The sequence below is a fragment of the Grampus griseus genome, assembly GCF_964374135.1.
Source record: "Grampus griseus genome assembly, chromosome: 20".
Lineage (NCBI taxonomy): Eukaryota > Metazoa > Chordata > Mammalia > Artiodactyla > Delphinidae > Grampus > Grampus griseus.
In genome coordinates, this window is record NC_139014.1 from 12,187,194 (window position 1) to 12,199,903 (window position 12,710).

General features: G+C 45.0%; 1 protein-coding gene across 2 annotated transcripts in view; it reads right to left on the reverse strand.

Moving 5' to 3' along the window:
• CCDC57 (coiled-coil domain containing 57) overlaps window positions 1-12,710 on the reverse strand; it is a 107,031-nt gene that overhangs the window by 25,459 nt on the left and 68,862 nt on the right. For both annotated transcript variants that reach the window (XM_082678084.1, XM_082678085.1), the window contains 3 exons: window positions 9,396-9,496; window positions 4,971-5,090; window positions 4,322-4,538 (listed from right to left, as the gene is read on the reverse strand). In XM_082678084.1, the coding sequence (XP_082534210.1) occupies window positions 4,322-4,538; window positions 4,971-5,090; window positions 9,396-9,496 (438 nt within the window). The remainder of the gene's footprint in view (window positions 1-4,321; window positions 4,539-4,970; window positions 5,091-9,395; window positions 9,497-12,710) is intronic.

Here is a 12,710-nt window from a genome sequence, read left to right on the forward strand (position 1 = left end):
TTGTCAGCTGTGGCCAGTAAGCTCCCAGTTCTGGCTACCCATCACCTCCCTGCCTCTGACCTGTGCTATCAAACCCCAGTCCCTTGAGCCCCCCCACCCCTTTCTCTCCTGGGTTTGCCCTCCTCCCCAGCCACAAGCATCACATCTCGCCCATCTTCCCAACCTGCATATAGACAGGCTGCACTTCCACAACTTCCTCCAATATCGCTCTTTTTTAAAAAGTATTTTAAATGTAAATTTATTTATTTATTTGTTTGTTTATTTATTTTTGGCTGCATTGTGTCTTCGTTGCTGCACATGGGCTTTCTCTAGTTGTGGTGAGCAGGGGCTACTCTTCGTTGCAGTGCGTGGGCTTCTCATTGCGGTGGCTTCTCTTTTTGCAGAGCATGGGCTCTAGGCGCGTGGGCTTCAGTAGTTGGGCACACGGGCTCAGTAGTTGTGGCTCTCAGGCTCTAGAGCGCAGGCTCAGTAGCTGTGGTGCATGGGCTTAGTTGCTCCACAGCATGTGGGATCTTCCCAGACCAGGGCTCGAACCTGTGTCCCCTATGTTGGCAGGTGGATTCTTGACCACTGCATCACCAGGGAAGTCCCCAGTCCCTATTTTAACTGCTGCTTTTCAGAGCAAGACATCTTTTTTTTTTTTTTTTTTGCGGTACACAGGCCTCTCACTGTTGTGGCCTCTCCCGTTGCAGAGCACAGGCTCTGGACGCGCAGGCTCAGTGGCCATGGCTCACGGGCCCAGCCGCTCTGCGGCATGTGGGATCTTCCCAGACCGGGGCACGAACCCGTGTCCTCTGCATTGGCAGGCGGACTCTCAACCACTGCGCCACCAGGGAAGTCCCAAGAAATCTTGACTAAGCTGTCCACCCGTTCTCCTCCAGCCCCTTTAACTGGGAAGGCTGGATGACAAGTCCACCACTCCACTGAGACAGCCAGAAGGCCATAGTGACGCAGAGCACTTTTCTGCCCTGACCTTCCCTGACCTCTTTGCAGCATTCCACCCAGTTGACCACTCCCTCCCTCTAAAATCTTTTCATTATAAAAGATACCAAACTACATCAAGCACATATAACATACGTGTATCGTTTAAAGAATTGTTAAAAAATAAAACAAAGAATAAAACAGAAACCTGTATACTCAGCTTGAGAAACAGCATCACTACTGCCTGTGTTTGTCAATAAAGTTTTATTGGTGCACAGCCACACCGATCACTTACACATTGTCTGCGGCTGCTTTTGAGCTGCAGGCAGAGATGAGTAGTTGCAAGAGAGACCATTGGGCCACAAAGCCGAAAATACTCACTATTCGGCCCGACACCTACTCTGGAATTTTTTTTTAGTGAGGGACGGGTGGGGCACAGTTGCTCAGTTTTTTTGCTAAAGCAAAGCAGAGCTGGAGGAAAGTGCATTTATCAGGAAATAAGATGGACGTGTGGCCTGAAGAAAGCATCATTGAGTCAGCATTTCTCCCCTACTCTTCCTGTAAATCATCCCCCAAAAGAGAAAATTTTCATGAAAACTAGAGATAAAATTCCAGATGGGAAAAATGGTGGTTCTGCCAAAGGCGGTAGAAATGAGCAGGGGTGTGTGGAAGGACAGGCACGGTGGGAGGCCTCAGGAGGAGCCAGGAGGTGGGAGCACAACCCCCTGGATGCAGCGTGCCTGGGTGGGAGGGGAGAGAAGCTGGGCTTTGTGAAAACGGGCAGAGATAAGTCAAGGCCGGACTTAGTTAAAAACCACCAACAAAACTGCTAGACTGGACAATGGCCCTGGCCTCATTTCCCTTATAAGTTTCCTACAAATACCTGGTCAAGGAAAAATCACCTCTTTTAAAGATGAGGGGGAACAAAGGAACAAAAGTGCTACGAGAAAAAAGAAGGAAGGAAACCAGCAAAACGACAATGAACATTCACCAAAAACTTCCGATAGAGCCGATGAAAAATACAGCAAAACGTTCCTGAATTTAAAATGTACTGAAGCAGTAGCTTCTCAGATTAATGAGCTCAAGCGGGAGCTGTGAGGAGAACAGACCAGTCTGCATCTGAGGAGACTACTCGAGGCATCACAGGGGCGATGCTGCCGCCAGAGGGGACAGAATGTGGACCACTGGGAGGATGTGGCTCCTTCCAGGGGCAGAACCCAGGTTTAACAAATCCTGAGAAAAGCCACAACAGAGTTTTGGGGCTGGGCCTAAAGACTGTATGGGAAAAAAATAAATAAACAAATGAGAATTACCAGGAAAACTCTGAGAAAGAAGCATAACTGGAGATCCTAAGTCAGTAGACATTACAAGGGACCAGGAAGCAGTAACAATTCAAACAGCACTGCACGTGGACAGACCAAGACCAATAAATCAAGGCAGAGGTCCCCAACTCCCGGGCCACTGACTGGTACTGATCCGTGACCTGTTGGAAACCAGGCGGCACAGCAGGAGGTGAGCGGCGGGCGAGCCAGCAAAGCTTCATCTGCCGCTCCCCCTCGCTCACATTACCGCCTGAGCCATCTGCACCCCTGTCTGTGGAAAGGCTGGGGACTGCCGAACCAAGGGACAGAACAAGAGCTCCAGACCCAGACTCAAGTACACACAGAACATCTAACATGATAGTAAAAGCGGGATTTCAAACAAGTGGGGAAATGTGAGTTATTCAATAACGGGTATGGGGAGTGGACTTCCCTGGTGGTCCAGCGGTTGAGAATACGTCACAGGATGCAGGGGACGCTGGTTCCATCCCTGGTTGGGGAACTAAGATCCCACATGTTGCGGGGCAACTAAGCCCAGGCGCTGCAACTACTGAGTCCACGTGCTCTGGAGCCCGTGTGCCACAACTAGACAGAAGCCCACGCACCTCAACAAAGAGCCCGTGTGCCGCAACAAAAGATTCTGCATGCCACAACTAAGACCTGACGCAGTCAATAAATAAATAAATATTAAAAAAAAACTGGTGTGGGGACATTTGGATTGCCACCTGGGGTTAAAAAAAGTTTGGTTCCTATTTCATAACCTACACAGTGATAAATTCCAAATGGATCCTGGATTTAATTATGAAAAAAGGAAACCATAACTGTATTAGAAGACATCATGGCAGAATAATCTTCAATCTTGGAGTGGAAAAAACCCAAGTATGGCACAAAACCCAGAAAGGATTAAAAACAAGAACATTAATTAAATTACATAAAAATAAAAAAATACGTGCATGACAAAAACTACCATAGGCAAAGTCAAAAAACAAATGAAAAACTGTGGGAAAATATTTGCAATTCATATCTCAGAAAAGGTCTGATTTCCATTATATATAATAAGCTCATACAAATCAATAAGAAAAAGATTATAAACCCAGTATACAAATGGGCAGAGAACTGAAGAAAAGGAAAGGGAAATGACTCAAACATGTGAAAAGATGCACAACCTCCTAACAGGAGAAATATGAATTAAAATGACACCTAACAGACTGGCAAAGATTATAGTTCGATGACACTGCTGGAGAGGGTCTGGGGAAAGATGCCCTCTCAGCCTTTGCTGGGTGGGTGTGAACTGGTACCACCTGATGGAGCCCAAGTAACATCTTCTCAAACTGGACATGCACATACCTTTGGACAGAACGATACACCCTCCGGGAATTTACATTTACGCTTTTATGCATGCGCTACAGCAATGTACAAGGTAATTCACTGTAACGTTATTGGTGACGGCAAAAGACTGGAAATAATCTAAAATGCCCATTGGCACATTGGGCACAGCAGGAAGCATTCATGCATTGAGGCTGAGAGCCGAGAATGAGGGTGCTTGCTGTGAGCTGATCCGGAAGGGGATCCAAGTTCATTCCCCCAACCCCGGTCTTCAAACAGTCTCCCCTCTGCCCACCCTGCTTACTACATCTTGGTCTCACGCAGTTCCCCCAAAGGTGGCCCTTCAAATGAACTTTCCTGAGAACCTCACAGTGAGCGAGTTTCCCGGGGGCAGAGGACACGCACTTCGTGGGCTGCCCTGGCCTTGTGAGGCTGAGCAGAACACAGAACACCCGCCTGCCCGAGTCACAGACTGACCATAGTGCCCCCACCCTCGCGACCTGTGGGCTCTACTCTGGGTAGACATGGTGACATGGTCAGCTGGACGCGGGGCTGGGAGACACCCTCTGTCCCTGGGGGACGGTCAGGCACCAAATCAGAGGACAGGACTGCAGAATTTACAGATTCCCTAACCACAGCAGGAAGAACGCCGTGCTCACTCTGTGTGTCAGCCTGCGAGTGGCCACCACAGCTGTCCTCATGGCCAGCACCCAGACCAATGGGGCAACGGCCTGGGGATGTACGTCTTCACCTACCTGGAGGCGAGTCGTCCTGGGAGGTGAGGCCAGAAGGGCTGGATCCCAGGTCCAGTAACTTCCATGTGTCCTGGAGGGAACTGCTGGCAAGTGATGAGGACCTTTGGGTGTGGTGGCCATTTTCCTCCTGGAATTCTTGAGCCAGGCGTGGCTTTGGGGACTGGTTTTCTTTCTGAGGAGCTGATCTGCAAGTCACTGTGGAGATTCTGTGTTGCCTCTGTGAAAGAGAGAAAAGAGAATTATCCTTGAAAGCCACGCTCTCTCCCTGCCCTCCTGGGGTGATAAGACAGTGGACGTGGCCCGAGGAGGGGCTCTGGACATTTAAACATGAAACATGGGGGATTCCCTGGCGAACCAGTGGTTAGGACTCTGTGCTTTCACTGCCGAGGGCCCGGGTTCAATCGGGTTCAATCCCTGGTCGGGGAACTAAGATTCCACAAGCTGCGCGGTGCAGCTAAAAAAAAAAAACATGAAACACAATCCCGAGGGAGGCGAGGGAGGTGGGATTGGGGACCAGGGCCAATGCCCTGAGGTGAAGCCCTGTCACTCTGGGCAACGGCCACCCTCTCTGACACCAAGCACTCCAGTTCCAGGTGCTTCCTGGGTCGGGATGTGGCATGAAGACGTGGCCCTGGTGGATCCTGCGTACCAGCCATGGCCCCGCTGTGCAGCCTGGCTCAGCATCCCTTCTGCAGACTGTCTGTGCCAAGCGGGCTTGGCTCTCTCCTGAGCGTTCAGGGAAACATTCTTTCTTGGCATTCTTAGAGTCCTGTCGTGGAAATTTAAATAAAAGAAATTCAGTGTTCGTGGGTCATTGATGGGGTACCTTACTGAGTTTTCCCTCAAGATTAGGGAGAAACGCTCTCCCCAAATTTCTGATATGAGGGACTTACTCGGCTCTGTGACAAGCCAAAGTGGGGAACCTGCTTGGGTTCACCGGCCAGGACGAATTTAACAGGCCTCATCATGGCAATCGAAGTACCTCCCCGCCCTCGAGGGCAACCAAGACCGGAAAGTCACACAACCTTCCTGTGGTGCCCAGGGAGGGCACCCTGGGCCCCGCCAGGCACACAAGGGGCCCTGAAGCTCTTGTTTGTGACACATCTTCAGTGCACAGCTGGCCCCCTGCAGCCTAAACACTCACATCTTCCCTCTGAGGGGAAGCCTGTGGAAAAGCAGTCAGGAGGGGGCACCGAGGAGAACCGAAGCCCGGGACTGTGCAGAGCCCTGCACGGAGGGCCACCTGCTGCTGCCGCTTCTCCTGCTCAAGTTTAATTAAGTTCTGGATTTTCAGCCAAGTAATGCACTCATACATTTTCGTTTTAACTTTCAGTTAAACTTTCAGATCCCACAAGCCACAAACAAACAAACAAACTTATCTAAACTGATGGAGAGTCTGTATTAGGTCAAATTATATGAAATTGCTGGTATCTGACCACTTTTGACCCATAAAATGGCAATTTTGTATGGTTCAACATAATACTAAAGCCTACAGCAAACATACTACCTGAAGATAAAAAATGGGAAAAGCATTCTCTGTAAACCAGGACAAACGTGTGGGTGTCAGCCACCCAGTTTTCCTCCACGCTGTGTGGGGTCCTGCCCAGGACAGTGGGGTGAGAAAAGATGAATGGTGTGAGGCCAGAAAAGGAAGCAGCCCGGTCCTTACCCCAGATGCTACGTCCATCAACACACAAAAGCAAAGAGAAATACTGACACATGTGTTGGCATCAATCAGTTCAGAAGAGTTAATAGCTACAAAATCATTTTACAAAAGTCAACTCTGTTCCAAATGACCAGCAACAGTAGGAAAGTGTAAGTTTAAAGGGATGTTGAAGAGGAACAGACTGGTACAGCTATTAGACAATTATTCATCAATAAAAAGATGAGCTCTCAAGCCAGGAAGAGACATGGAGGAACCTTACACGCATGTTGCTAAGGGAAGGACGCCCATCTGAGAAGGCTACTTGTTGTTTGATTCCAACTCTGTGACATCCTGGAAAAGGCAAAACCATGAACACAGGAACAAGATCAGTGGTTGCCAGGGGTTACGGGTGATGAATAGTGGAGCACAGAGGAGTTTTAGGGCCATGAAACTACTCTGTGTGATGCTATAATAATGAGCATGTGCCATTATACACTAGTCCAAACCCGTAGAAAGTGTGCCAAGAGTGACCCCTGATGTAAACTGTGGACTGTGCTGATGACGTGTCAGGGCAGGCTCATTGATTCTAACAAATTAACCGCTTTGTTGGGGGTTGCTGATGACACGGGAGGCTGTGCGCGTGTCGGGGCAGGAGGTACACGGGAACTCTCTATACTTTCTGCTCAGTTTTGCTGTGAATCTGAAACTGCTCTGAAAAACGAAGCCTATTTATTAAAAAATTTTTGATAGCAACAAAAACAGGTGACTATATTTTGTTGACCTCTGAAATACCTATATGTGACACACTATAAAGGATCTTCATGCATTGTCTGAAGGTATAGGCCAGTATAACAACTTGACAGTGTCATTCAACAGTATCTAAGGAAGATAAAATGTACACAGCCTAGAACACAGCAATTCTGATCCTAGGTCCATGCCCGAGAAACTTCTGCACATGAGGACATCTGTAACAATGTTCACACCAAAGAAATGGTAACTGACCTAAATGCCCATCAATAGAAGAATGGATAAGTAAATGCTCGTGTATTCACAAAATAGAAAATACACCAACTTGTGTCTAGACCTGGGGTCGGCAAAGCACAACTTGTAGACCAAATCCTGCCCACCACATTTTTTGGTACAGCCTATGAGCTAAAAATAGTTTTTACATTTTTAAATAGTTGAAAAAAATCAAAAAAGAAGAAAAATATTTCATGACATGAAAATTATGAAATTAAAGTTACAAGGTCCATAAACTTTTACTGGAGCACATCCATGCCCGCCTGTTTACATATCTCCTGTGCTGGCATTCAGGACAAACGCAGAGTTGAGAAGTTGCAACAGAGACTCTGGCCCTTACAGGCCGGAATATTCACTATTTGGTCCTTTACAGAAAAGGTTTACCAATTCCTGAACTAAAGCTACATGTACCAACATATACACAGTTGACCCTTGAACAACATGTGTTTGAACTGGGCAGGTCCCCTCATATGCAGAATTTTTTCAATAAATATGCAGTACAGGACTACATGATCCATAGCTGGCTGAATCCACGGATGCAGAACCACCGATACACAGGGACGACTGTAAAGTTAAACGTGGATTTTCGACCACTGGAGGGGGGTCCGTGCCCCTAACCCCCATGATGTTCAAGGGCCAACGGTGTACATCAGAAACACAGTGCTGAATGAGAGCATGTGTACAGAACGATGTACACACAGCTCGGTGTGATTTACACAGATTCTTTAAATATCTGCTGAGAGAGAGAAACACCAGGCTCGGGAAAGTCTGAAGGGACCATGGATATTGGGGGCAGAACACTCAAAGGGGTTTTAACTTACAACATTTTGCTTATTAAGTTGGATGGTGTACACACAGGTTTCATTATATTAGTCTTTTTATCTTAGAAGTCTAAAAATACTTAAAATAAAAATAAATACATAAATAACAATATCCACCCAACAGAGAATAAATGGAAAGAACAACCAAGAAAATTCTGTAAAGGAACAGAAACAAGGGCAAGCTGTTATATGTATTTGTAACTTATTAAAACATTACAAAGCTACGGGATTCAGAGCCGGAGAGCACCTGCTCAGGAGCAGATAATTCACTGGAACTGTACAGAAAGTAAATGCAGAACCCGAACCTAACAATGCTGCAGCATCAGGCCCATCACCTACCAAGCACTGGCCTAACTTCTCAAAAATGCCAATGTTGTGAAAGACAAAGAAGGGCTGAGAAGTCGTCCAGGCTGAAGGAGACATGTGCACATACACGCGTGGGCTGCATGCCACACAGGTCCTGGACGGCCTGCTTGGTGGAGGAGGATGGCTGAAAAGAGGTGACTGGCAAAATCTGAACACAGAATATGTATTAAATTCTAGGACTGCATTAATGTTATGTTTCCTGATTTTGATAATTTATATTTTACTGCAGCTATATGTCAGGGAGTGTCCTTGTATTCTGACATCCAGGGGCTCTTTGTCTGCAACTTAGATCTACCTATTTCTCTAAAATGTGGAGGAAGCAGAGGGAGGGAAGAGAAAGAATGATAAAGCAAATGTAGCAAAAAGTTAACAATTGGTTAATCTAAGTGAAGGGTATATGTGCTATTCTTGCAACTTTGTGTAAATTTGAAGTTATTTCAAAATAAAAAATTAAACACAAACATAAGCAAGAGTATAGATTTTCAGTACATGATAAAAATGTCAATTCAAAATCAGTGAGAAAAAGGAGGATAATTACTTACAGGGTACTATGACAATTAGTAAAATAGAACAACTAGAGAAACAGGTGAATATTTACCTAAACTCAAAATATAGAAAGAAACCTCTAAGCCAGAAAACAGTGAAATAAACCTTTAAAGTAGACTGACAGGGTTCATTAGATGAAAAAAAAGTTATCTGTGGATTTTTTAAAAAAAGAAAAATTAAAAGGCAAATGACAAGTTTGAGAAACATGTGTAACAGAGAAGGAACAATTTCCTTAACACATAAAGAACCCCTACAAACTAACAAGAAAAATACAAACACACAAGTAGAAAAATTAGCTAAAAACTTGCATAAATAACCCACAAAAGAAGAAATATAAATGGCTGATAAATAGATTAAAAAATTTAAAATTGCTCCAAATATAAGACATTTTTAAAAGATGCATTTTTTAAACTATTATGTTGGTAAAGATTTAGAAAATAATACCTAGGTAGGTAAAGCTATATAATAAAACATATATATATATATTATACTTTGTAATTTTGAAAAATAGCAGGAAACACACTGATATGTTACTGGCAACTATGTTGAAATGCTACAAGTTGGAAACTTTTTAAATTGTGTTTACTGTATTTTGAAGTTTCTGTTATGAAATGAAGTATTTAAGCAATCAGTAAAAAGTTATTAGAAATAAGTTTCTTACGTAAAGGAGTGTTACCTGAGTTGTGAGACGGGGTTGCAACGGTCCCAAGCGTGCATCAGGTGCCTCACCTGAACCCTGGGCCTCAGGGGTAGGGAGGGGGTGATGAGGCAGCTTCCCTATAAACGAGATGAGGGAAATGGTTTGTCCTCTGTGTGCACGTCACTTGGGTTTCTCTCGTGGTGAATTCAAATACTTAAGAAGAACAGTAAGTACCTCTTCAAAACCAAAGTCACTTCTCTTTCAAGAGAACTTGGGGGGTGGACACCTGTGACTTATACAACACACACCAGCATTTCAGCAGACTTCAGAACACACAGAAGCCTTCCACAGCAGCACATACCCCTTATGCAGCTTCTCAAAGTGGCAGTCATGAGCCATCCATTAAGAGACCCAAAGACATACCCTCTCCGCAGCAGAGAAAAATAAGAAGCAAAAGTTTAAGTATATACACTTGAGGATTATTCTTGTAATCAATGCTTCAGCAGTCTTCTTTGAAAATAGGCGTAAACATCTTAGATTAACTTTATCTAAAACTTTTTTTTGCCGGGGGTGGGGGGTGGGGGTGGGGGTGGGGGGTGGGGTGGGGTGGGGTGGGGGGTGGGGGACTAACTTTGTTCTGCATGACACAGAAACAACCAACTGTAACTTCTCAGTTGCACTATTCTTGTTATGAACTCTCATCAGATCTTTCACTTTTGAAAATTATTAGTAAGTTAACCATGGCCATGTTAAGTCTTTGACATCTCCATGGACAAAAAAAATGTTGTCTGCCATTTCAATAAACAAAGAATGTTGCCTGCCACCAAGCTATCAGCCTCTGCAGCCACCCCAACTGTGCACCCTGAGGGGATTTGGGATGGAGAAAAACAGGACACTGTCCCTACATAGTTAAGATGCATATCAAAGGAATGATTTCAATGGGCCCAAGGTCTTGCATCTTCCCATAGGTAGAAAGGCACTAAAATCCTCGAGATGCCTGCTTTTTGTGATTAGCAGTAATCTTTTGATGTCTCACTACATATATATTGTTTCAGCAAAAACTCCTACATGTTCTTTCTCCTCCCTGACCTCTTTGGAACAGTCTCTCAGATCCATCTGACAGGCTACCTTCCCAGACTACAGTCCTCAGTAACGTTCTTGAATAAAACATAATTCTCAACTTTTAGGTTGTGCATTTTTTCTTCAGTGAACATCTACAAAGAGTTTGTTTACTTTAATGGGAAAAAAATGAAAGAAAGAAAGAAGAAAAAGGAGAGAAAGCTTTACAGTCAGGTCAGCACAGTGGGAAAAGACTGTGCTTAAAGGAATTGCTTAGACCACCGTGAGGCCATCCCAGTGGACTGACTCAGGATTTCCAGAACCCTAGTCAAGAAGCAGATGGACCATTGAGACCTCAGAACCAAGACTGAGAGGAACAAGGATTAACCACCTAGGACTGAAGGAACCAATGAGGGACGAGGCAGCTGTTGTTGGGAACACTATAGATGTGATTTTAATGTTCTCCTTTCTAGATATGCAAGGAACTCTTTCTTTTTCCCCTTAAGCTGTCTGTAGTCCACAGACATTTAGTGGTCTCTGGTTTTGTAAACTGAAATGAAACATTTCTAAGTGGTATCTTGTTCTCCCTGCCCGAGTCCTCCAGAACTCAGAAACTCCTGTTGACTATTCTTACTTGCCTGACAATATAGTAATTTGCATAGGCTCAAAGAGAATCTGTCCTTGTTTTTACCAGAATTTGACTGGAAATATGGATTATGCAGCCAAGGCCCTGCCTGGGCAGCCAGAGTTGAGAATGATACTCATTTAATTATCAGGACCCATTGCCTGTAAGGATCTGTGGTTGACTTCATGGAGCAATGCTCACAAAGCCCTCCCTCCCAGGATAACTGGCAGGTGGCAGGCTCACAGAGGGTTAAGGAAGGTCATCTCCTGGCAGGTCCAGGAACCTCAGAATATTTTGGAAACCTCAAGAAAAAAGGAATTTTCTCAAAATCACCAAGCAGGTGAAACATGGAGAGTTCTTGGCTTCCTGGACTCAGGACAACAAACAAGCTTTCAACAGTCCAATCTGAAATCGTGATGGAAAGTTCCAGCAAAGCAAACTCAAGAAGTCTAACACCGTGAATTAACACTCCTGCTGCGCCTATGGAAACGATCAGGCCAAATGATACCAGACTTGTTTTGTGATCAAGAATAGTCTTTGAGATTATTTTTCTTTTTCTTTTTTCTTTTGGCCACGCTGTGCGACTTGTGGGATCTTAGTTCCCCAACCAGGAATTGAACATAAGCCCTCAGCAGTGAAAGCGCAGAGTCCTAACCATTGGACCGCCAGGGAATTCCCCGAGATTATTTTTTTATCAAAAGCTGAGAAACTGTAGGGAGGGACTTCTCTGGTGGCACAGTGGTTAAGAATCCGCCTGCCAAAACAGGGGACACGGGTTCGAGCCCTGGGCCGGGAAGATCCCACATGCCGCGGAGCACCTAAGCCTGAACGCCACAACTCCTGAGCCTGCGCTCCAGAGCCCACAAGCCACAACTACTGAGCCCGCATGCCACAACTACTGAAGCCTGTGCACCTAGAGCCCGTGCTCTGTATCAAGAGAAGCCACCGCAGTGAGAAGCCTGTGCACTGCAACGAAGAGTAGCCCCTGCTCGCCGCAACTAGAGAAAGACCACACGCAGCAACGAAGACCCAAGGCAGCCAAAAGTAAATAAATTAATTTTTTAAAAAAGAAACTGCAGGGAAAAAACTGTGTTCCAATGGAAACTGCATAGCCTACTGCGCACCCTGAGGAGCTGTCAGGTTCTTGCCTCTCATTGTGCCTGAGCTACTTTACAACTCTGGAAGTTGACAGACACGCAAACTACACCTCGTCCCTTGGAGTTTTCATGGGCTCCCCCTCCCCCCTTTAGAGAAACCAGTTCTGCCCCATTTGCAATTCAATTCCTTTACTCCAAATAAATTTGTGCCCTTTTGATTTTTCCTTGGAATTGCTTATAACATGTGACTGATTTCCTCACTGTTTAGTAAACAGAAGAGAATTCTAAACACGGGATCTTTTTTTTTTTTTTTTTCGGGATCATTTTCATATCTGTTTGAGAGCCATATTTTACTTCTTTCTGAAAATTACTTTTTAAAACCTGGTTAAAGAAATATTATTAAATGTTATTAAACATCAGAAAGGACGCTGAATAATATGAACCATGATGAGCTATTAACTGTCATGAACACTTCTGCTCTAAGTAACATGGCATGAAAATTGATACAACACAATGGTGAGGAGGAGAAATGGACAGAAATACAAGAGCAGTGCAAGATTTTAACACAAA